Source organism: Schistocerca gregaria, chromosome X, assembly GCF_023897955.1.
Source record: "Schistocerca gregaria isolate iqSchGreg1 chromosome X, iqSchGreg1.2, whole genome shotgun sequence".
In the NCBI taxonomy this organism is placed as follows: Eukaryota; Metazoa; Arthropoda; class Insecta; order Orthoptera; family Acrididae; genus Schistocerca; species Schistocerca gregaria.
In genome coordinates, this window is record NC_064931.1 from 66078692 (window position 1) to 66106200 (window position 27509).

General features: G+C 37.2%; 1 protein-coding gene across 9 annotated transcripts in view; it reads left to right on the plus strand.

Moving 5' to 3' along the window:
• Positions 1-18475, plus strand: part of LOC126299623 (serine/arginine repetitive matrix protein 2-like) — a 160025-nt gene extending 141550 nt beyond the window's left edge. For all 9 annotated transcript variants that reach the window (XM_049991665.1, XM_049991669.1, XM_049991666.1 and 6 more), the window contains one exon: positions 18288-18475. In XM_049991665.1, coding sequence (XP_049847622.1) covers positions 18288-18293 — 6 coding nt within the window. In that variant the 3' untranslated portion in view covers positions 18294-18475. The remainder of the gene's footprint in view (positions 1-18287) is intronic.
• The last annotated feature ends 9034 nt before the right edge of the window (positions 18476-27509 follow it).

The following is a 27509-nucleotide window of genomic DNA, read 5'->3' on the forward strand; positions in this document are numbered from 1 at the left end:
GCAGACTGAAATGTTCCTTGGTCCTTTGGGTTGAAAACTAATAACAGGTTGTTAACCCTCTGCCCAGTTAGTAAGAGCCTCGCCATTTATGTCACCTGTTCTGTATTTCCACCGAGGGTGGTGGCTATTAAAATCCCCCATGTATATCGCAGGTATGGCAGGACATCTTGAGGCCAGGGAATGGTTGGTGGTTTGTACACACTGCTCACTGACAGATTTCCTGTTTTGACAACTACTTCATGTATGTCGCCATGCACTGTTGCTGAGCACAAGTGGACATCCCCAATTGATGATCACACTTATGTAGCTACTCCATATGCATGATGATACATTGGGGTAACTGGAATCATACCTCTCCATTTAAGTTGGTCTTCGTCTTCAACCTGAGTTTCCTGAACTGCAACAAGATCAATGTTGTCATCACATAAAATCTTACTTAGTACTTGGCATTTAGCCCAGCCTACTCCTTCTATATTGATATGGCAAATCTTGAAGATAGGTCCAAGCGCCCTCGTCTGTTGACTTTGAGAGGAGCCTTTTCTGTGACCAGTCATAATGATTTGACTCATATCTGCGATATACGATGGATATTAGCCAGGAGATCAGTGATCAAGATCAATGATTGTTTGGCTACCTCAAAGTGAATGTTCTTTAGCACCACCTGGGAGACGTGGAGCTTATGGAATGCTATGGACACGAACAGCTATTGTCTCCCATATGCTCTACTAAACAACATGGAAATGTTGACCTCAGCAGCAATGGTTTAATGTGTGAATATAAGATGGTTCTGTATTTTTCAAATGACAAATTTGGGAAAAAACTTCATCATATAATTGGGTTAATATAGTATATTACCTGTATTACTGTTACTGAAGAAACAAGGAGGACCAAAATTTAAGAGACACTGTGTAGATTCCCTTATCTTTCACAATCGATCGTATGAGTTAAGCATCTTTGCTGTGTGGATTTCAGGATTTTAATATTGTGAGGTACAGCTGTTTCTCAAACATTAACAGTCAATATATCAATATAAAGTCTTCTCATTTACACTGTGCATTTGTTATGTGTATACCACAGTTTAGATGCCTCTAGAAGTGTGAGTATGGAGTTTTGTGGCAAATTTGTGGATGATTTAGTTTGATAAGCAGTGACTGTGGTGATCAAAATTGAGAAACAATATTCAGTCTTTCAAGGAGCCACAATATCCTAAATATCTTTACATCATGTAACTGCAAAAAAAAAAAAAGACATGGATTTTGTTTCATGGATTTACTAAACTGCATTCATCATAAGAATAAACGTGATGTAAACATTACACTGTGTAGTCTGCCACATTTATTTGAACCTCTTTGGATTTCATTTCACGTGGAACAGAAACCAAGCTGTCTCGAGTATAGTCAGGTTTTATGCTGTGCATTACACACACATTGACTCAGTGATGATACGGGGCAACAGCTTTATTAGCATATTTAACTGGGACAGCACTGGCCAGCTAAGTGGTCCAACTAATCTGCAGTGATGTGAATAGGTGCAGTTAAGGTGTAAAAAGAGACTATCAAGAAACAATATAGCTTCAGATGTCATTTAATTTCTTAAGTGACCATTTGGAAAACGTAACATGCTCTCATTCTTAGCTAACACAGTATTATATTAAAAACAAGAGTGATGAAAATTCCTAACTCAAACACAGCATAATTTTTCCGTGTGAGCTGTATTAGCATACTGCAGGGATTTCAGCATTCAATTAAATATTGAAGCCACTGAAGGTATTACTTAGTCAGTCTTTCAGTACTTAACAGAGCAGTAATCTCTAAACTGCTTCTGTATCCGAATCTGAGGAATACATTTCAGTACTGGAACTATCATCTGCTATGTTGATAAGGAGACAATCAACAACAGAATCCATTAAGCCACCCAAAAACCCACATTTTCTCCTCTTCTTCTATGATGTGCTGTTAGCATTTCTCCAGCATTCTGCAGGGATATGGGAAAAGGCTGTGTGCATTAGTTCCAGTACATCTGTCGGCTTAAATTTCTTGTTATTTCTAATGACAAATCCTTTACCTTGGCTCGAGATTAAACCTAATCGGTTCTGATTGCAGTGGTATGGTGGCAATTAAAAAAATTCATCATTTGTAGAATGTGCTCGATGCCATGAAAAGTTTTTTTTTTCTGTGTTTCATGATACTTATCACTCTGACTCATGTGAGACCACATATGTGGTATAAAACAATGGACAAATTAAAAATCAATTACTCTTTAGTATTTGACTTTTAATATTTCTCCCAAAAATTTAATTGTGTTATCTTTATTATAAAATATCAATCATTAAGAATTTATATTTACAGTATTAACTGGAATTCTGCATGCAACATTTAATTCGAAACATGAAGATGTGCATTTTTCTTTAGAATGGTTATTAAGTATGTGTTCACTAGCATATATTGGATTAATTTCACCTTTAAATGATGTAGATATTTGAACTGAGCAAAGAAAAGAAAAAAAAAGGCCACAGCGAGATTCAGACCAGTGACCTAAGGAATACACGATTGGCAGACTCTTTCGCTACTGATTAAGCCACTCCTCTATAATCCGTGAATTCCGTACATTTAGTAAACAGTTTTTTAAAAAAAGTTCAAAGCAGGAAGCAGTGTCAGCCCATTTCATAGTACTTATTAACAACATGACAATCGGAACACAACCAATGTTTACAGAGACTGCAACTGTACATGACTTTTGAAATGAAAACTACACAGCAAAAGTATGATTAAGAAAAACATTGATGGCTGTTAATATTTTAGAATATCTTAAAATTTCACTTGCAGTAGCTTGCTAATAAGAGATCTAATATATAAGTTGGATGTACTTCCAAGACCATGACAACACCAGTGTACATGTGCTATGACTGCCGACTAATCATTGTATTTGTGTTTGTTTACACAAGGTTTATTCTTATGATGAATGAGATATATCTCATGTTAAATTAGTTAACTATATCACCAATACAAAATCAAACGAAAACAGTAAGAAAATGAATACTTTCGTATTTGATATGGGATTAACAGATACATAATTTTATCTGAGGGTTAGCTCACTTTTTTAAAATTAAAAATAATATATTATTTCTTCAATGTTGTCTAGATTTATCCATAATGTGACTCACAAAGCTATAATCCATATGCTGGATATAATTAATTCTGAGTTGGATGATTTTTTTAAAAAACAAGATCCATCATCTGTTGAGTTGTTAATTGTGTCACAAGTCTCATGAACTAGGCAGATGGCAGAACGTCAGCTTTCACTTACCCATTATTAAGAAATATGCAAATACTGTTGCTTAAGCATGTGTCCTCTTTCTGCAATTAATCCTTTGAAGCACCAGCTGCTGTTTTATTTTTCTGTGCTGAACACATGCAGACAGAAACATTGGATTATTATTTCCATGCTATGATTAGGCCTGCATTGGTTCTTACAAGTCAGTAAATGTTGCCAGTAGGCCAACATTCTACATAATCTTATTAAAATATTGTCACGTAGAAGAAGGTGTAATTAGATGAATGACAAACACTAACTTCACTTAACGAAGGTTTATTCAGCACTTGCACATACAAGAGCGCGGAGTGAACTGCCTCCGGCCAGAACACATACAATATATATACAGCTACAGAACATTTCATTACAATGATTCTTGATATTTGTGGATACTTCTAGAATGTACCCGAGCCGAATATAGAAATTAAAATTGTACAGTCCGGGTGAGTTTTGAACTCACGACCCTCCATGCAGCAGTTTAGCATCATAACCACTACACCACGGTGCTACTCAGCTTCTTCTGCGACAATATGTTCTCGAAAAACTTCAAATGATGTTTCAGTATTTCTTGAATGAAGTATTTCGTGAAATTACCTTTCTCTGGTCATAGTAATACTGATAGAATGTCATTGGCCTTTCTTTTCAATCAGTTTTTGTCAGCCAATGAAACATTTAAGTCATCTATCCACTGTGTTGTTTTCATCAAGTCACTGTATTATTTTCAATAGTTATGTGGTATGCTGACAATTGTTATGTTATGTGCGTAAAATTTGTTTTATTCTTTCATTTAATGTCCATCACTTTCGATACAAAGTCTTAACAATAACTACATAAAACTATGAGTTAATGATGTAAACAGAGTAACTACAAGTGTTTAACCATGATTCTTCAGTGGAACACACAAGCATTGCTTGGCTTTTGAGGGTACAATAGTCAGTCAGACTATTCATATTTTAGTACTTTGTAATTTTCTATGTAGCATTGTGAATGTACTGGGATAACACTTGTAAAGGGAGGAGGGGTAGGGGGAGAGTTGCTGAGAATGTAAAAGACACAGAACATAAAAAACACAAATTTATTACATTAATGCCAATGGCCTTGCCGCGATGGTAACATTGGTTTCCCTGAGATGACCGAAGTTGAGCACTGTCGGTCTTGGATAGCACTTGAATGGAGTACCGTCAGGGTCCGCTGATTGCTGTTGGTAAGTGGGATGCACTCAGCCCTTGTGAGGCCAGTTGAGGAGCTATGTGACTGAGAAATAGTAACACCAGTCATGAAAACTGTCAATGACCAGGAGAGTGGTGCACTGACCACAGCCCCTCCGTATCCGCATCTCGTGACATCTACGGGCTGAAGGTGACACAGCATTCCTTCGATACTGTGGGGCCTTCAAAGCCTGTTAAGATGGTGTTCTTTCTTTCTTTCTTACTTTTTTTTGGATTTCTCAAATGGTGACTGTTATTGTTGTTACACTTTTGAAGCAATTCAAAGAAGTTTTCCATTGTCTTATAGTTCATTGAAAATGAAGTGGTGTTGATTTCTTGTCTTATTACTCTCTTCAGTTTGTCAGTGGTTGCCCAGAAATAAGTGCAGGCCATTGGGTTAAGGTATCCCACGATGGGAAAGGAAAGCTTCTCATATATACAAATTAGGTGGTATGATGGACCAGTCAATGTCAATACCAGTGTGCAAAAATATCAGATAACTGAGGAGTATCTGCAGCACTTGAGCAATATTTCCTTTAATAATTTGTTGACAAAAGTTAAAAGTAATGTAATTTTTGTGTACTTAGTTTTGTGGTTTTATTGCTTTTTGGAATTTAGTAGCTAATTCTGCTGTATCTTGTTTATTGTGCTGAGCTTTTAATCGACAAAATTACAAATCTCCATAAAGGTACATCCCAACGTCTATTGGTGTGTAGAAAAGCGCCCCCAATGAACTGTTAATTTTTAACAAGTTTATAAGTCTCATGTTATTTCTCCTTTACAGGAGAACACAGTACTTAAGGAGATTATTTAAGTTATTTTTGAAGTTAAGAGTTCATTTATTTGTCTTTTGTATTATACCAAATGTTTGGGACCCTTATATGACACTCACTCATATTCGATCTACATTTATGTTTTTTCTGTGGCCAGACCCCCAATCATGTTGCCAGAACACATCAACTTTATCTGAAAAAGAGAGAGGAGGGTCCATGCGCTGCACTGTAATCATTTTTATCTTCTTTTGCCAATAGAAATATGATCTAGGAAGCATAATTCCTCACATAAAGATAACAGGCCACAAACTGTTCCAGTTGACTCAACCAGACCTTAAACAGTTTGTTAGGATTTTTTAACTGAATTTTCCTTTGACTAACTTTGCAATGTACTCAGTTAATATAAAAAAGTCTAAAAAAATTTATGGACCCCCTACTAGAATTGGAATGGTATCTCTCTTGACAAATTAAAAACATTGGAAGCATCATTGTTTTGGGCCAGTATCCAGATTGCACTCTGTTTCTATTTGGCTAGATTTGAAGTTATATTAGATTTTTTATGATCATCAATGTATGGATGTCATTCTTAAGGTTCCAATGATGTGTTATGTAAAGTTCCAGTTCACTAGCAAAAGTTGGACATGGTAAATACCTGTAAAACATTGAGATACAATATCTTGCATGTGGATAACCTCTAGTGCCACACTCGCTCCTTACGTCACCACCACCCTCTTTGTTGAGCAATTTTGCAAACAGCTCAAATTTCTTTTTTCTGTTGTTATTGAGCACTGAGAGTTCCATACTATATCTGATTAATATTGAATATTAGTGTTACTAATGTACAGTACCTCAAGTTTATACTATTACCTTAGATCACAGACTAAACAGATTGACTGTCCTTACATCAAACAGGCAACCGTGTAAATAGTGACACTCTGCTACTTGTTGATCTATGCATGTCATGGAATTGGCAACACTGTTTCTAAGGTGAAGTGTCTGAGGGTGGGTTTGCTGGCATTAATCAGGACATTGTGCTGCATGCCAAGTGCTTCACCCCATAGCCGATTATAGTTGAAGATCGCGGATAAGCTCCTGTAATGCTACAGCTGAAAGTTATTTCTGTTTCAGGGATGCTTCTTACAATTATATGCTAAATAATAGATGAACTAAATAAAAGTGACACTTATAACATTTCTCACAATTCCGTGTATTGCCATAAAAGCTTTCTGATAAACTGTCAGCTGTATGCGATCGCATAGTTTACACACTTGTCACCAACTATGCTATCTGTTCTGTAGGTTGTTTGATATGGATTGTGGTGGTAAAAAAATCAATTACAGCTGTCTCAGTAATTTGTTTCCTGCTTTGCTCTTTACTGTTCTTAATCACTCGTCAATATGATTGTAGCGATTCTCTCTGATTTCTGATATCAGATGTCAGCAGCAGTAAAAATACACTCCTGGAAATTGAAATAAGAACACCGTGAATTCATTGTCCCAGGAAGGGGAAACTTTATTGACACATTCCTGGGGTCAGATACATCACATGATCACACTGACAGAACCACAGGCACATAGACACAGGCAACAGAGCATGCACAATGTCGGCACTAGTACAGTGTATATCCACCTTTCGCAGCAATGCAGGCTGCTATTGTCCCATGGAGACGATCGTAGAGATGCTGGATGTAGTCCTGTGGAATGGCTTGCCATGCCATTTCCACCTGGCACCTCAGTTGGACTAGCGTTCGTGCTGGACGTGCAGACCGCGTGAGACGACGCTTCATCCAGTCCCAAACATGCTCAATGGGGGACAGATCCGGAGATCTTGCTGGCCAGGGTAGTTGACTTACACTTTCTAGAGCACGTTGGGTGGCACGGGATACATGCGGACGTTCATTATCCTGTTGGAACAGCAAGTTCCCTTGCCGGTCTAGGAATGGTAGAACGATGGTTTCGATGACGGTTTGGATGTACCGTGCACTATTCAGTGTACCCTCGACGATCACCAGAGGTGTACGGCCAGTGTAGGAGATCGCTTTCCACACCATGATGCCGGGTGTTGGCTCTGTGTGCCTCGTTCGTATGCAGTCCTGATTGTGGCGCTCACCTGCACGGCGCCAAACACGCATACGACCATCATAGGCACCAAGGGAGAAGCGACCCTCATCGCTGAAGACGACACGTCTCCATTCGTCCCTCCATTCACGCCTGTCGTGACACCACTGGAGGCGGGCTGCATGATGTTGGGGCGTGAGCGGAAGATGGCCTAACGGTGTGCGGGACCGTAGCCCAGCTTCATGGAGACGGTTGCGAATGGTCCTCGCCGATACCCCAGGAGCAACAGTGTCCCTAATTTGCTGGGAAGTGGCGGTGCGGTCCCCTACGGCACTGCGTAGGATCCTATGGTCTTGGCGTGCATCCGTGCGTCGCTGCGGTCCGGTCCCAGGTCGACGGGCACGTTCACCTTCCGCCGACCACTGGCGACAACATCGATGTACTGTGGAGACCTCATGCCCCACGTGTTGAGCAATTCGGCTGTACGTTCACCCGGCCTCCCGCATGCCCACTATATGCCCTCGTTCAAAGTCCGTCAACTGCACATACGGTTCACGTCCACGCTGTCGCGGCATGCTACCAGTGTTAAAGACTGCGATGGAGCTCCGTATGCCACGGCAAACTGGCTGACACTGACAGCGGCGGTGCACAAATGCTGCGCAGCTAGCACCATTCGACGGCCAACACCACGGTTCCTGGTGTGTCCGCTGTGCCGTGCGTGTGATCATTGCTTGTACAGCCCTCTCGCAGTGTCCGGAGCAAGTATGGTGGGTCTGACACACCGGTGTCAATGTGTTCTTTTTTCCATTTCCAGGAGTGTAAATTTATCTGAATATAAGCAATCATCTTTGAGCTGCAGTGCTACACAGTAATTGTGGATGGCCCAGGTATACATGCACCCACTACTGTCCTATTCATTGTGATTTTTTTTCCATCCCAGTGCTCCTGCCTGGCATTAAAATGAACATGTAGAATAAAACACAATGACTTCACTGCACCAAATAAAAAATTAACTGATGAATAACAGGTATAGAAGGCTCATTGCAACTCCTAATCAAGTAAATGGTTTGAGCACAGTTCCAGTAGCAAATGTAACTTGGGTACCATTGGGTATCATGTCCTACCACCATGGGCATAAGCCCATTGCATACTAGATGTATATGGATTAGCTGAATTATAATGACAATACCTTTTCCCCACTGAGACAGCAAAAAAGCTTAAGAAAGAGTTTAGGTTTCTTTTGTAAATATTTCTGTAGCCATTATTAACCATGACTACATTTTGCATTTGATTACAACTAGCTGTAAATGAATGTCATTTCATCTGTGCACTGAACAACTGTATCTTCAAGAATACTAATTAAAAAATTAAAATTTCTTAGAGACTGTAAACATCTTGAACATACTGTCAGCACATATACTACTCAGGTTGAACATGTTACCTCCTGTGATTTAAATGAGGCAGTGCGATGAAGGAAAGACAGTGAAATCAATTAGTGGACTGTGAGTTAAATGGGGCAGTGCGATGAAGGTGAGACAACAAAATTGACTAGTGCAGTGTACAGAATTTTTATTTGTCACTTCAACACAATATAAATAAACTACATATTTTTCAGTGCCTTAAGTTTTGATAGAGTTTTACAAAACTTCACTTTGAACATAGTTCTGCAGCTATAATGTAAGTTACATTTAGCGAGGTGATTTAAAATCTTCATTTCATGAAAATTTATTCCCAGCAATCGAATGTCCCAAGTTAGGGAACAAAAAGAAGTCACTTGGAGCTAAGTCTGGTGAATAGAGTGGATGAGGAACCAATTCAAAGCCCAATTCATGCACTTTTGCCAATGTTATCTCTGATGTGTGGAATGGTGCATTATCATAGTGAAAGAGCACTTTTTTGCATACCAACATTGGTCTTTCAGCCAATGCAAGTTTCAAACAATCCAGCAATGAAGCATAGTTGGATCTAGCTATTTTTCTCCCCTTTTCCAAGTAATCTTATGAGGATTATTCCTTGGGAATCCCATAAAACAGTCCAGTGGCCATCATCTTCCCAGCTCACAAAATGGTCTTTGCCTTTGACGCACTTTCACTAGCCTGTGTCCACTGTTCTGATAGGACAGCCATTTTGACTAGTGTGTAGTGATGAATCGAGGTTTCATCAACAGTCTCAAATCGACACAAAAAGTTTTGTGGATTGCAATTAAACATCACCAGACATTATGCTGAACTGTTGTGCCAGATGCACTTTTGCTCAAATGCGAGAAATTGTGTCACACTCCTTGCACACAGCTTCTTCATAGCCAATTTTCTGTGCAGGATATTGTGCACTCACTCAGTTGAGATGCCTACGTCCCAGGACTCTCACAAAATTTTTATCACGGATTTTGTCAATTGGCCGCACTACTACTTCAGTGCATGTCCAGCAACATTTAAATTCATTAATCCAAAAGCAAAAGGTGTTCAATGATGGTTCAGCATCCATGTAAACTGCATCCACTTCTTCAAATGACATTGTTTAATAATTGCATGAAACTTGGTCTTCTCAATTTTCAATCACAGTCAACACACTGACCAATTCAGATGGCTGTCAACAATGAACTGTACATTGCTGAAATTCTTTATACAATCCTTGGAATAATCAAGCTTATTAACTATGAAGGTGCAGCAAAAGTGTTTCATTGTTTCATGGAAATTTACCAGGCTTACTAAACCACCCACATAACTGTCTCACAGAAAAATGCAAAAATATATTGATATTTCATTTATAAGTTTGGTGATGCAAGCACTGTTATTTTCGTAAAAAGAAATCTTTAATCAAGTATTTGCTGACAGAGCTTCTTATTTTAAAGATTTCTTGGACTAATTTAGATACTTTGATTTCCAGATCATTACATAATTTAATGAGTGTTTAAGAGGCTGTTCTGCATTACATTTCAGTCCTTAAATTCTGGGAATGTTGTCTCTACTCCAAGGACACCTTAATCCTGATTAACACTGAGTGAATGAACATGAGTGCATTCTCTCATGTGCGAACACTAGGCAGGTGTGAGCAGTGACATTCAGCCATGCTTGGTTCATAGTTCACTCGGTATCTGATGTTTTTTAAAACATTCAGAAACACGTGATTTCTACTATATTCTTTCATGTTACATTATTTAATTTGTAAGTGAAACAAATCCTGTCTATAATTATGCATTCCCTCTACTGCTTAGCTTTTTCATAGTGAAAAACAACTTACTACCAAATGCACAATTTCAGTGTTTATAAGCATCTGTGTGATGAAGTTCTTGTTATGCTGTGTTCTCTTCCATTCACTACCATATAAATGCTCATGAAAAGACACCAACAAACAAACAAAAAATGGTAGAAAGCACTAACAAATTGTTCAAACACGAGAATACATTCTATTGTGTTTGGTATGTACTCGCTGGCATTTGCTCGTGTTTAGCTTGTTGTCAGTCAAAGGAAGCTTCTGTCCACTTTGCTTCAGTGCAAGCATCTTCCAATGTTTTGTATATGAACAGATTTATTGTGATCATCAGTAATTAATTACTCTGCTTTTAAATTTCCTTCCCAAGTCTAATGAGAAGCCAGTGAAAGGCATCAACTGACAAATGTGAGAAGTTTTGAAGCAATGCTAAAGAAGGCTGGAGCTGCAGTTCAGCTTTAATTGCATTACCTCAGTGCATTACATGATTATGTAAAAATTCAGACACCTAATAGCTATTTGCCTAGTCCTGTTTGTTTCCTTTGTCAAAAACAGTAGGCAAAGTAATCCTACACTATGTGATCAAAAGTATCTGAACACCCCCAAAAACATACGTTTTTCATATTAAGTGCATTGTGCTGCCAGGTACTCTATATCAGTGACCTCAGTAGTCATTAGACATCATGAAAGAGCAGAATGGGGTGCTCTGTGGAACTCACAGACTTCGAACGTGATCAAGTGATTGGGCATCACTTGCGTTATACATCTGTATGCGAGATTTCCACACTCCTAAACATCCCTAGGTCCACTGTTTCTGATGTGATAGTGAAGTGGAAATGTGAAGGGACACGTACAGCACAAAAGCATACAGGCCGACCTCGTCTGTTGACTGATAGAGATCGCGGAGTTGAAGAGGGTTGTAATGTGTAATAGGCGGACACCTAACCAGACCATCACACAGGAATTCCAAACTACATCAGGACCCACTGCAAGTACTATGGCAGTTAGGTGGGAGGTGAGAAAACTTGGATTTCATGGTCGAGTGGATGCTCATAAGCCACACATCACATCGGTAAATGTCAAACGACACCTCACTTGGTGTAAGGAGTGTAAACATTGGGTGACTGAACAGTTGGAAAATGTTGTGTGGAGTGACAAATCATGGTACACAATGTGGTGATCTAATCGCAGGGTGTGGGTATGGCGAATGCCTGGGGAACATCATCTGCCAGCGTGTGTGCAGTGCCAGCAGTAAAATTCGGAGGCGTCGGTGTTATGGTGTGATCGTGCTTTTCATGGAGGGGGCTTGCACCCTTGTTTTGTGTGGCACTATCACAGCACAGGCCTACATTGATGTTTTAAGCACCTTATTGCTCCCCACTGTTGAAGAGCAATTCGGGGATGGTGATTGCATCTTTCAATATGATTGAGCACAAGTTCAAAATGCACTGCCTGTGGTGAAGAGATTACACAACAATAACATCTCTGGAATGGACTGGCCTGCACAGAGTCTGGACCTGAATCCTATAGAACACCTTCATGATGTTTTGGAATACCGACTTCGTGCCAGGCCTCACCGACTGACATTGATACCTCTCCTCAGTGCAGCACTCCATGAAGAATGGGCTTCCATTCCCCAAGAAACCTCCCAGCACCTGATTGAATATATGCGTGCGAGAGTGGAAGCTGTCATTAAGGCTAAGTGTAGGCCAACACCATACTGAATTCCAGCATTACCCAAGAAGGTTACCATGAACTTGTAAGTCATTTTCAGCCAGGTGTCTGGACACTTTTGATCACATAGTGTATCTCAGTAGAAAAAATTTATAGCTTAGCTATAACTTGTGCCATTATCAGGTGAAACCTGTGTGAGAATTATTTAAAAAAAAAAAAAAACAGTGTTGGTAGAGCTGGCACACTATACTTGTTCACTTTTCTGTTGTGACTACATGTTCAGAGGTACAAACAAATGGTAGTTTCTGTGCAGGAAGTTCAGTTGCCCCATTATATCAACACGTAAGATTGACAAAATTCAGAGGGCATTGAGTGCTCAGGGCTCTTCATTAGTTCTTATTCATAACTAATATATTTATTCACGAGATTCAAAATGCATTCCTGGAACCTTTCTTTATCTTTGAGAGGATAATTGAATATTTTTAGTCCAGCACATGTCCATCTAGTACCTCCACTTGTAGCCACATGGCAAGATGACTCAATGCGCTAGTGGTGCTATCTCAGAAACAGCTCTACTTTGCAGCTGCCAACCAATGGAAAGCAACTTTGTGCTGCTTGCTGTCTGGCAAGGTTGCACAAATTTCACTGAAAGAAGTGCCATCTTGTGGTTGGCGTCACGAGTAACGGTGTCACATTGTCGCCGATTGGTGGTTGTCCTGATGAGGGTTGACTATTGTATCAAGTGTTCAGGTGTTCAGTCAATCTGTTTCTTATGTGATCTAGGCTGCTACTTAATCCAAAATAATTTGTAGTCAGTGAAATGCTAATGAGTTAGTTCTTTTGAAAAGGACTTAGCTGATTTCCTTACCCTTTCCAAGTTTGTGCTCCATCACTAACGACCCTATCGTCAACAGGGCATTAACCATAATCTTCCTTTAGGGCATTACGAGCTTCACATTTCCTTATTTACATTTGCATTACCATCTCATAGTTGTTTTACCTTAATTTTTGAGCTGGACTAGCTTGTATTTACTCCTATTATTCAGTCATTTCCAATACTACATTAAAAATGATCCATCACTACTCTAATACTTTTCAAATCCTGTTTCCAACTTAATAACACTGAACTTTTGATTGAAAATGCACAGTATTAATTTTGTCTGTCATCGTGTTATAAGCATCTTCTTGGACTGGTGAAAGGGCCACAGCATATGTAGCTGTGGTTACTGCAAAAATATATAACTTTGATAACAATTAAATGTTTCATCATTTGGTAGTAATAATTGGTAACATTAAAGTTCTTTCACTGTTCCATTAGGTCTAGGGTTAAATGCTACCAATTAGTGCTGATAAAATATAACAACTGCTACCATACAATTGGCTATATATTAGTTACATTATTTATTATGAGGTGTGCAAAAAGGAATTTAAATTTATTGTAGTGTGTTGTTAACATAATTTTGATGAATGGTGAGAACTATGAGTTATACTGCACAGTTGAATAATGTGTATATGAGTACTTAATTTCTTTGTTTGCTTGTGTCAAGTGTACAGTCATGTAATGAGAAAGTAGTTGGTGGTACATGATTCAGATTTTCCTCTCATTCATTTGTGCTATTTCTCATTGGTGAGACATAGACCTCTTCATATGTTATGAACAATACTGACAGATATGAGACTGAGAACATATAAACCATTCAGTTATCTGATACTAGTGAGTGAGTGTGTCTAGCTTGTATTCTGTAATATCTGCCTGTAAAGTGGCTAAGCCACTTTTCTCCCTTTGGAAGCAGTTTTATTATATGTGCACATACGTACCAGTATTCTTGCACTGGTATTTGTGGTGAGATTCTACCATGACAGAACACTTTACAAGTAAATTACCACAAGTCCCATTTTCATGTGTTTAATGCCCTTCTGTATTTCTAATTTTATATTATATAGATTTAACATGTTCATAGGTAACTTTTGGCCTTTTTTGAGATTATGAATGAACCATGCCATGTATTTGTGTCTCTAGGAAAGTCTGAACTCATATTTGCACCTTTGTAGTCTGATAAAATATAATGTTGCAATATTTGTATTTGATGCAGTTATTACTCGTATCTGATGTGAAGTTGCCATTCATAATTCTTGAGAAAGTAATCTAAAATGGATGATAAATTACAAAGAAAATTTCAAAATCCGTAACAGTATGTTGCCGAGATTTGTTAAGGAAAAATTTCCAACTGCTTTGTAAATATGAAAGAAATTAAACTGCTTAAATGAAGAATTATTATATATATAACTACAAACCAGATGATGGACAGCTTCTTCACTGGCAGCTTAGGTTACATGTGGAGGGAGCTGTGTGACTCATTCAAGAAGTATTACTGCTCATTTGTCCCATGTTGTTGTTATTTCTGCAGTGAGTAACATTGTTATCCAGAAGGTTAATATTTTTTCTACAGGTCCTTTTTTGTACTCAAGTTTGGTAAGAATTTATGATGAGAATACTGCAGTGTATATATGTGGGTATAATCCTGTATAGGCTGTTATCTTAGACAAGTCTTAACATCGGTTGTAAAACTTTTTACCTGCTGTATACTTCTGTATATGCTGTGTGTTAATGAATGCATTGAAAAATGTGGGATATATTTGCAAGCTTGCAAACATTCATTGACAGAAAAAGATGGAAGCACATGGAAAGAAACATCCAACCGTGACACTGTCTGGTGTGTTCAATAATTATACATTGGAATGTGAATCTTTTCAGATCTGTAGCACACGTAAACCTTATTTGTTGAAACTGTTTACACTGGCAGAAGTTATAAATTGTGCTGTCTAGGCTTGAGCCATATAAAATACATTCACTAAGCTAAGATTCTCATTGGAAGCCAATTTGTTAGTGTTTTGTGATACACATAAATATTTTGTTCATACTTGGTTTTCCTGATGCTATATATTGTGGAAATGACAAAGCCATTTTTACACATATGCATAAGATGAAAATTTCTCTGTAAAAGCAGGATGACTTTGAACATTTTAAATTCATTTTTGTAAATTAAACAGAAACTTCTCAAGATATTGGCATGAAACTTTTTGACAAGTTGCAAGAGGCGTCTATTTTTCCTGCCCCCTCCACTCTTCAGTTTCGCCCCATGGGTGAGGTTCACTTTGAACATGGAAACATTTGCCTATTCTGTGGGAGTCATGTCAATTACTGTTAAATGACACCCCTGTCATATGAAAGAGCATGATATTTTGTATATAAATGTAGTTTTGAAAGTAACTTATTTAGAAAAAAATTGAGTATTTTTTATCAGTTTCCTTTAATCACCTGAAACATTTCATATGATTCTGGCTTGATTTGGTAATAATGGAAATGGGGGCTGAGCTTCATATGAAATAAGAAAATTATTTAAAAACACATCTTTTCAAAAAAGTCTGTATAACTTTAATAAAGGTAATGAAAAAAGTTATCACATTTTATAGAAATACATCTGTAAACACTCTACAGGAAAGGAAGTCGTCAGGAAGGTGTGTCCACTCTATGAGATGTCACAGACATCAAATTTAAACTCAGAATGAAGCCTTCCCCTTCTATCTACCTTAGAATCAGGTAGAACACTACAAATGCTATCTTTCTCAAAACCTGACATATTGGGAACTTAAGGCCATACAAAAAAAGTTTCATCTGATTCCACCTTGGAATGCCATTTTCCTCAGGAATGTAATTTCATTGTGAGGGATAACAAGTCCAAAACAATATTTTACACTTTTTTTAAGGAAACTTCACTAAAACATATTTTCCATGGAGCACTCCACTGTAACTTGCAGAATCTAAAGCCTTGTAAGTGTGCTCTTCAGCTTCATACTCTTTAAGTAGCAGTGCTCTGCCTGCAACTGTCTCCTTCTTCACTGTCATCACTTCCACTTAGGTTTTTCAACAATTGATTTTTCTTTCTTCAGAAGAAACTGCAGCTGTTTAGTTGGATGATTCCACTTTTCCAGCTCACAACTGTCTCACCTTGACTTGTGGAAGGTTTCGCATGTTCATAGAAATCATCTACACAAACACTTTCCAGCCTCAGCTGCTACTTTCTCTGAATGTGTATTTTTTATTTTATGGCAAAGGATCCCTTTAGGTAATTTGAATATTTGGGAGACTTCATTTAGTGACATCTTCTTATCTCGAATTAACATTAAGGCTTCGTCAGTATTACTTTTTGCATAGTTCCCGTAGCTTCGAGAACTGGGAGATCGTTTGTAGTTCCTGACTGTATCAGCAAACTAAAAACCAAACAAAGTCAATTTTGGCCTAATTTTGGGATATTTTCTTCCACTAAGTACACACAGAAAAATATACATGAATATTATCAATAACACCTACCTGGTATCTTCCAAATAAGATTAAAACAACACAAGCAACACACACAACACCCATTAGCCAGCACTGAGCAACTGATGTGTCAAAGAATACAGAAGGCACTGTTCAAACTCACCCCTTGAAAAACGAGTCTTCACATATAAAGAATAAATATAACATTTTATGCTTTCTGTAAATGTTCATTTAAGTGTTAACCTTGCCCATAAAAACTCATTTCAAATTCTAAACTAAAAAATGCTTCTGATAATAGGCAAATGTTGTGATTATGAAGGAACGTATGTTTCCAGAAAATTATTTTACTTTCTGGCGTTAGTATACAATGTTATTTCATATTGACTGTCATACCTTCTGAAAGTATCGATTATTGGCGATATTTAATGATTCTGAACGTAGTTCGATATTTACACATTAGAGGGTAGAATTTACTTTAAAAAGACGCTAAGTTGCTGTTCAAAGTAGCCTCGCTTTACGGTTTATATTGTTGATCAAATGGCTCTCTGAGTTCATCTGCTGTATGTGGTGCATAACATCTACATTTTTCACTCAAATACAACTACAGTGGCACTTTCCTGCCTGTGCTGTGTTTTTGTGTCATGGAAATCATGTTGCTAATATTAATAGAACATATCCAAATTTTGCATGTACTACATGAGACTGACCTGAGACCAGATCCAGTCATGAGAAAAGGATAAATCACAACACAGAGCAGATACAATTGTAACAATAGTTTTGTCATTTGCACAGTGGATTAGTGTCTTTCATTCTCATTACTCACATACTGTCAGTTTTCAGTTGAGCTGTTCTGTTTTGATAAATGGTTCAACATCTGGAGAGTATTTTATCAGTAGGTTACTGCATGACTGTACACAATACAGTTGTTGCAAGACTACTTTTTAGTTGTTTTATGTTTCTGTGTGTAGGATAGTTATTCCACAATCTTTCCCAAGGGGATCCTGGGTTCGATTCCTGGCTGGGTTGGGGATTTTCTTTGCCTGGGGACTGGATGTTTGTGTTGTTCTCATCAGTTCATCATCATCATTCGTGACAGTAGCTTGAATGGATTGTGTAAAAAAATTGGGACTTTGTACAGGCGCTGAAGACCACGCAGTTGAGTGCCCCACAAACCAAACATCATCATCACAATCTTTTCCTGATTAAACTCCTTATGTTTGAAAGTTGTGTCTACTTGTTTCCAAGCTAAAGGAACACCAGCTCATACAGATTGGATCCACTGAACTTTCTGAATGTATCCACCAACATTTTATGATTGTAGTCTTTCCCTGCAGATACACATACCAGATCCAGTTATGGGGGATTTTTTTCCATGTGTGCTTCTTTCTTCTGTCAAAGACTGTATTCACTACTTAGTCCAAATTTTGCTGGTTTTTTTCTATGATTAGTAAGTAATATGAATACACATCAGTGTATTCTATGTAATTTATGGAATATTTCTTAGGGTGTTATGCTATGCTTTTCTGAAATCTTTCCCAACAGAAATTATTAGCGTAATTTGTAATTTTTGAAAGTTCATGGTTTTGATATGAGGTATTTAACTGTGTGAAGTGATTTTTTTTTAAAGCAATGATACTTCCTGAGATTTATATATACATTTGCTTTCCATTTGTGATGTGTGATTTTATGTTAATTGATCTTTAATTGGTTGCATTTGTTTTAAATGATCTAGGTTTAATCTTGGATTGGACATAAGGAAAGGCAAAATATTAGAAACGAGAAGACGTGTTTGAAAATTGTTGGACAATATTGGACAGTAATCATATTGATTGTGCATTTTTTTGGGATACTTTATTCCATTATTTAACTGTTATTTCTACTGAATTTACAATGTAAATAAATTAATGAGTCATATGTTTACATCTTTGTATAAATGTAAATGAAATATTCCTTTGTTGTTTTATATATACACCAATAAAATATTTATTTGTAGTCATAATTGTATATATTGCATGTATATAAATCTAAGACTTCTCCAATTTATAAATCATTGTATTTGATATACATAAAGATTTCAGAACAACAGAATTATGTGGAGGAAATGAACTGTATTTTTTCTACAAGATGTTTTTTTTTATCTTGTAACTACACTTTCTCAAGTACCTGATATAAAATAGCTACTTCATTTTTACAATAAACTGTTTGAGTGTAAGTAATGACTGCTTTCTGTTATTCAGTTGTGCCCAGTACCATTAAACCTGTATTTCCACAAAACATTACCTAATTTTCTATAATGTTATCAGTAAAGTGCTTCCAGAATTTAATCAGAAATGAAGACTGTTGGCTGAATTGTAGTATAGGTGGGAATTCTGATGGTATAATATATCCCTGTTGGAAGAGACTGAAACTTGTAAAATGATATGCTACTGTGTCTGAAATGAAAAATAGTTCTCCATGCAACAAGATGAGGTTATTATCTAGAACTTAATTATTGAGAATCAACTCGTAATTCTTTTGCATTCAACCAACACAATGTTGCAGTAAGATGAGAACGTGTACTGTACTTCAAAACAGGATTCATCGAAAAACTAGCAAAGTTTTCAGCATTGTTTATTGCCTGTCAATGACTCAACCCCTCTACTATTTAGTGATCTGTTATCTTTATGCATAAATTATTTACATTCTGCCAGAACTATCATGTATGTAGTTTTTGGACGAATCCTTTTTTGAGCTACAGTACTACTTGTGTGCAAGTGTGCATGCGGCCACCTCCTCCCCCCCCCCCCCCCCCCCAACCCTGAAACAGGCAACCGGTATTCCTAAAGGCTGCTATCCTGAAGGTATCCTCCATTGTGTTGTAAGTCTGATACTAGAAGAGGCAATGGGAATTTAAAAGAAAAATTTTAAAAATACACCCTTGTGTTACTTCTCTACATAATCATCATAAAGATTTAAGCATTTATCATATTTTGAAGATTTGATAAATTCCCTCAACATAAAATTCAGCCTCTGCAACTTTTACAACCCAATGTTTACACAATTGGTTTTAACCTAATTTTTGGTTATGGTCTCATTGAAAACATATTGAGAAGCCAGCAGAAAATTGTTTGACTTTGAGATAATGTGAAACATCAGTTTTCATGAATCTCTTTGTCAGTTTTCTGTACTAGTTCAATGCTGATTACAGATTGACAGCCACTTCTAATATCATCGTGAGGATAAGTCCTTCTAGTCTTAAACAAACACTACCATAGTTGTCTGCAGCTCGTGGTCTACTGGCTAGCGTTCTACATCTGGATCACAGGGTCCCGGGTTCGATTTCCAGCCTGGTTGGGGATTTTCTCTGCCCAGGGCCTGGGTGTTTGTTTTGTGCTCATCAATCATCATCCTCACCATTCGTGACAGTGGTTAGAATGGACTGTGAACAAAATTGGACTTTGAAAAAATTGATAGTTTGTATGGGCACTGATGACCATGCAGTTGAATTCCCCACAAATCAGTCATCATCATCATCATCATCATCATCATCATCATCATTACCATTACAATTGTCACGTAACATCTCCAGTCATCACCTTCGGTTCATGTACAATACACACCTCTCAATGAAATTGTGACACAAAACACTTTATTACAGCTTAAGTACAGGGTCTTCGGGGGTTATTAGAATTATATATGTTACTAGCTTGGACCGTGGCATTACGCATGGTTTAACAGTTATTTATAAATAGATGTTAATGCCAAAACTCACTATTCAGGCTCATGCACTATCAGAAAAGCCATCCCTTGTTATATCTTTAAAAGTAAAGCTTATTTACAAAATCCTCTACATAGAGGTATATGAGGGGAATTCAGAAAGTAGAGGCACATTTGTGAAAAGCTGTACTTATTCTGATGATAGAAAACTGAAACATATTAATAGTAAGGCTTATTAAAAACTTTCAGTGTTCGGCTCCACAAATTTAAATTATATGTAAAGTTTTACTCCAGTGCATGGGAAATAAACATCCCAGGTTGGGACGCATAAACTAAAACCAGAAGACGAGATGGTCTGATTAAGAGGGGGGGGGGGGGGGGGGCCTGCAAATCGCACACTACTTAAGTAACATATTCAGTGGGAGTTTCAGTTGCAACACTCATGTTAAGCAATGTGCCTTTTTTGGTAGCAGAGCTCTATGTACACTAACCTACTACATGGGGCAGTGGTTCTGTCCCTCCTGCTGCTACCCATGATACATAGGAACTGTGGTTATTTTCTGGCTAGCTCTCATACTGAATTATAAATCGTTGAGATACTTCCAGCAGTACGTGAAATATGACTGAACAGCATACAAGTTCTCTAGGGTACTGTCATTATGCATCCCTGAGGGGAAACATTAGATTTGTACCAGTAAAAGTGCATCTTATTGTTGTATTCAGTGAGACCTCTGTCAATCACACACACACACACACACACACACACACACACACACACACACACACACACACACACACACACACAAAATGTGCAAGTACATATCCAGAATTCATTAAAGGAACATATCAGTAATATGAAAATAAGAAACATCCAGCAACAGGATTTACTTAATTTTACAAAGCTTAATATTATGGCAGGTGTCATTTGGGTCAGCTCAAATTAGAAAGCATGAAAGGTAAACCAGCTTGAATTCTCTTTACATGCACAGTTTTTCCTGCATTTCCAGTCACTGTGGTAGACTTCAGTTAATGCAACACAATAATTTGTCTGACTCATATCAAAATTGTTTGGTAGATGTTGATGGTATATGTTTTTGTGTCATGAATCCAAGGTGAAAATGGAACACTGTTGCAGCATCATTTGTCAGAATGAATGTGGGAGACAACTGAAAAATCACATCCAATGTAATCATCGTAAGATCAAAGTAGTCTTACCTTTTGATTAAGACAGTAAGAAATTCCACATTACTCTAGGAAACTACAATTTGCATTATTTCTATTTCTGGATGCTGAATATAATGATATACAGGCATATGTCACACTGCTTAAGAAACTGGACTTTTAATTTGAAGGGGAAGGCTTAAAATCCCTGTTAATCCAGCCTGATTTAGATTCGTTCAGGTTAAACAACATCAGGAAAATGCTGGGATAGTTCCATGAGTACTGCCATGACTGTCACCCCAATTCTCCTTCAGCTGAGATACTGCTTAATGACCTTGATGTCTACCAAGAAAATTTCAGGATAGTTCCTTTGAAAGGGCACAGCTGATTTCCTTCCCTGTTCTTGAGAACAATTTGAGCTTGTGCTGTTTCCAATAACTTCTTGTCAACATGATATTAAACCCTTATCTTCCTTGACATTCCTGAAATTTTGAATAGACATTTTATGGTTCGCAGGACCACTCTTATTCATTTAGCAGCTTTTCTGTAGTCTGCTGTATTCCTTTGCTAGGTAATGTTCCTCAATTTTGGTCTTCCTCTTATTGAATCTGTTCCTCATTTCTCATTATAAAATGTCCTGCATGCCCATCACGAACTGCATTTATTCTTTGAAAGGCAAGTGATGCTATTTGGTTCACAGGGAATTCCAAAAGTAGAAACTGTGTAGCTAATCAAATGCTATTAGTTTTTCTATCCCAAAGGAGTGTACTCCTAATTGTACCATAATACATTCGATGTAAGGTGACTCATCTACCAAGGTTGTGGTTTTCCAAACTTGACACTTTTTAAAAGTTCAGAGAATCTCTTGTGGAAATCATCCAACCTTTGTAACATGCTGTTCTCCATCTCTCTTTGCTTTATCTTTTTGTCACCATGTTTTTCCCCCCTTACCTATAAACTTAATTTTACTCTTTTGCTTCATTCATTAGGCTCCAGCATGTTTTAAATAAAACTTTTTTGCTGTTCATTGCATAATATTTCTCTCATTCCTGCTGTTGAAAAATGCTACCTTTGCATCAGTACATTCATTCTTGTGTTTCTTGTAGTCTCTAGAAGAAAACTAGAAATAATAGTGCCATATTTATTTCTTGCATGTTCCAACATTCATGTGTGGATATTCGTTTTGCAATTATGAGTTACACATACATCAAAATAATGGGATGCTATCATAGTAAAAAAACAGCAAGGTTTTTTGGAACACGTACAACAACAAAATACGGACCTACAAATACATGGTCATGTTACCTCACAGTACATAAGTACTAGATGTCAGACCCAAAGATAAAGCACTTGTTACTCTTACAAACAATCATGGATTGTGGTTCACATTTTTGAGCCACTGCCTCCTGATGCTATGAAAGAGCACAGAAGTTAAAGGTTGAATTTTTATATACAGGGTGTCCCTGATGTTTCAGCAGATATTTGCAGTTTTGTTTTTACAACATGTAGCTGAAGTCAACCCAAACAATTACTGCTCATCACATCTTTCATATGACGCCCAGAATTGGCAGAGAACACTGGTTTGTCTCACTTTCAAACAAAATTACTTTTACACTCGAATTTTACGTGCCCATTTGACAGAGCGATCCCAGATTAGTCTAGTGCGATATTTGTTGTATTGATATGTACCAACAAAGACAGTAAAACATGAAGAATAACCAGTAATCCAACATCAACAGCACCATTTTGGCCCATGCTGACTGCTGCCAGCCATGCAGAAGCGCTGCTCAATCATTGCTGGAGTACTGATTACTCTTCATGTTTGCTGTTCTGAAAACAAATATGGCACTATACTAATTTGGGACCTCTTTCAAATGGACATGTAAAATTCCACTTTAAAAACCATTCTGTTTGTAATGGAAAACAAACCAACACTTTCCATTGCTGTGCTTGTGTGAAAGAAATCATGAGCAGTATTTGTCTTGGTTGACTCCAGCTATATATTGCAAAGATGAAATTGCAAATATCTGACAGATCGCCAGAGGAAATGTGCCTGATGAGCCACAGGAGACACACCAGTTCAAAATCAATTCTCAAATAAGTTAAGTTTTAACTTCTACCCACTTTTATAGTCTCAGGAGGACATGGACCAAAAATGTAAATTGCAATCCATATATGGACAACTAGATCCTTATTTTTGGATCTGACATGTAGTACATATATACTGTGAATGGACATGAACTTTTATTTGTAGTTCAGTATTTACTTGTTGTATGTGTTCCAAAAATTCCTGATGTGTTTTAATATTCAATCCCATTATTTTGATGTGCATGTAACTCATAATTGCAACTGAAAGAATAGCTTGCACTTGAATGTAGATACATGCAAGAAATAAATATGGCAATATTATTTCCAGTTTCCTTCCACAGATTGCAAGAAAGACAAGAGTGAATGTACTGACACAAAATGCTGCTTTTCAGCAATGAACAGCAAAAAGCTTTAATTAAGAAGTTGGAGCCTAATTAATGGAGAAAATACTAAAATTAAGCTTATATGGAAGCAAAAGCCATGAAAAAAAAGAGAAAGACAAAGCAAAGAGAGATAGAGAATAGCATGTCACAATAGTTGTCTGATTACTGTAAGAGATACTGTGAAATTTTCACATGTCAAGCTTGGAAAACCACAAACTTGGCAGATGAAAAGACCAAGTCACCTTACATAGAAAACATTACAGTACAATTGTGAGTACACTCGTTTGGGATATAAAAACTGATAGCAGTGTATCAGCTACATAGTTTCTACTTTTGGATGGTGATGATTCAAACCTGCAGCCAGCCATCCTGATTTAGGTTTTCTGTGATTACCCTAAATCACTTAAGACAAATTCTTGGATGGCCCCTTTGAAAGGGCATGGCGGCTTTCCTTTGCCACCCTTCCCTACTCTGAACTTGTGTTGTGTCTCTAATGACCTCGTTGTTGATTGGACATTAAACATTAATCTCCTCCTCCTCCTCCTGCTCCCTGTGAACCAAAATAATTGTGTCAATTGCCTGTCAAAACATAAACATGCTGGCCGTTTTATTATGAGAAATGATGAACAGAAATGGAAAGTGGGAGATTAAAATTGAGGAAAATGACCTAGCAAAGGGGACAACAGGAAAACTGTTAAATGAATTATGAGTGGTCCTGTAAACCATTAAACATAAGTTCAAAATTTCATGAACCTCAAGGAAGGAAGAGGAGGGTTTAATGTCCTGTTGACCTTGAGGTCATTAGAGATGGAGCACAAGCTCAGACTGTTTCCAAGGATGGGAACACGTATGGAACCTAGTGTTTATGCTTAAGGGGTAGAGGTAGAGTGTACAGAGCTTGTGAGTGACCTGAAGCCTCCTGACATATTAGAACTGTGTGCCAAAACAGAAGTAGACCCCCAAACCTGTACATTTCAAAGGCAGCTCAGATGGGTTTGCCATGGAATATGAAGGGCTAGGTTCAATTTTAGAGAGCCACATCACTGTAATATATTTGGTTGTTTCATTGAAGTGATTACTATGCTACAGCACCAGACATATATTCTGAATTAGGTAAATTGTTCCTAAATGTCATAGGGAGGTTGCACATGATAGTAGATGCATGTGGCTCAAAACAAGCACAAGACTGATTTGAATATGTTTTATCTCGAGAACCATCCATAGACAGTGTGACACCTGTCTGAATTCTATCGCATAAGCAGGATTACAAGATATGAAGTGTTACGTGTCAATATGTACACTGCCTCTGCGCACCAGTCTTGTATTTCTCACAAGGACCAGTTAAGCAAGACAACAGTAATGTTTTTGATAAATAAGACTATCCACATATTAAAACAGCCCAGAAGTCAGTTCAAATGTTTTGACATCTGGTGTTCTTCATTCTCAGAGGCATTTAGAGATCTATTTTAAAATTCTCACTTAAAACTGAGGAATGTTAAATGGTTCAGAACATATATGAGTGAAGCTGCTATTAAAAAAAAATGGCTCTGAGCACTATGGGACTTGACTTCTGAGGTTATCACTCGAAGGTGCTATTCCTTTGAGATAATATTGCCTCTGATGTTGGTCATGTGTATGATCTTTTGTGGCATAGTGTAAAACTGCGGAACTGTCTGACTTTACAATAAACAATGTAAAAACATTGTAAAATGGAGGAAGCCTCCAAAAACATTGTTTGGACTGTGGAATTGTTTGTGTTTACAATCAATGTTAGAGTAGCCTAGAAAAAATTTGAAATTTAGTAATTCATAATCTTAAACTGGCACTTAATTCTTCTAGACTCAGCATGCTGTAGCACAAAATAGATATTTAATCAGATTTTTCAGAATAGCTTCTTATTGTTCAAGCTTATAATTAGGTTCATATTTGAAAAGAACATTTCTAATCTCCATACCATAAACAACTTTTTTATCAACTGCTGGCAAAATTAATGCAACAACAGCTTCATCCTTGTTAATCTGGTGCATCTTACAAAAACTTATATAATGTTCTGACTTTTCCCCCCCTATCTTCTTTTGTTAACAGCATTCTCGTTCAATAATGTCTTTTGATGTCATTGCCAGTTTTTGGAGTGTTAGCCCACACTGTGGTTACAAAATTATAATTTAGTTAAACTTAGGGGGTCCTTCAGATATCATGAGATCAGCAGCATTTCACAAATAGTGCCAACATTAATACAGAACAGCATATATATGTAGGATAACACTAGCATTAATTGGAATCTATGTGTCTACATGAGTTACTGAATACAGTAATCTTACTGTTAACAAAAACACACTGAAACCTAACACTTCCAGATTTGTTCATTATGAGGATAAAAAGTGTAATTTTGTCTTCGGTGTTAATATAACTCATGTTCTGACAAAATCGAACAAACTGTCACATTTTTGCATGTATTTTCACATATTGAAGCTAACAAAGGATGAACTGATTTGTTTATAATTTGAAGATGATGAATATCATGTAGGATGCAAATGAAACTTCATTTCAGGTACAAAATGGCTGTATGTTATGAAATCAATCTCGATATGTTAAAAGAAGGTAAAAGCCATGTAGGAGGAGGTGGTGTCTACTCATAAGAATGTTAGATTAATTATGCTTAATTGATATATTCATTGTTAATCATTGGCAGGTGTCTGCAAACTATAACTTTTACAGTGGAAACATGTCTATGAGTTATGGGCTAAGAGGCACATTCAGTGGTCTGAAATAACACAAACATTTTCAAAGTGAAATACGTGATAAAAGAGATAAGTATACATTTTAAGTAAGAAACACTTTCAGAAATGCATGTGCTTGGCTGTAATTGTTATGCACTTTGCACAAAACTAGATGAAGTGGTCAGAACACATGATATTGTCTATACAAACATGAAATTGATAAATCATTACAAAAAGGCTAAGGGAGAGGTAGATGGCAAAGATAGTGACCAGAAAGAATGGTCAGTAGCTACAAATGATGGATGTGCCAGGTATGTAATTGAGTATACAGATGACACTACATAGCATTATAGCCTTTATTACCACAGACTGTATAGAATATTCCTGTGATAATGGCACAGAATTTCAGAGAGGATTGGTAGGAAACCCTGTCCTGAAACAACAAAGTCATAAGTAGAGATTATTTCAAATGTATTGTCAGACTGCTGGTAATATCAAAAATCCAAGTGGACACAGTTTTTATGATAGTTTTACTTGTCTGCAAAAAATTCCACATTTGGAAGAGGTTTATGAAGAGTTGCCCTAATTACTGTGCTGGTATTCTATTGCACAATGAAGGTCCATTGTACCAATTCTAACAACCCCAGTGATGTTCAAACAACAGGCAATGAAACTTCTTACAGGTTATTCTCTTTAATCTTTACATGTCTCTAATACGGAACAATGTTCATATGATCCCACAAGAAGAATTCATGTCAAATTGAATCAGATGAAAGAGTTTTCCACAAAATAGGACCTTCTAAATTTGTTTTTGGATATGTGCCTCCTTGAGTAAACACAATTCTTCTTGTTTTTACCCAGACCTGTTTTGCTGAAATTACAGCATCATCAGTGGATTTTTTTTTC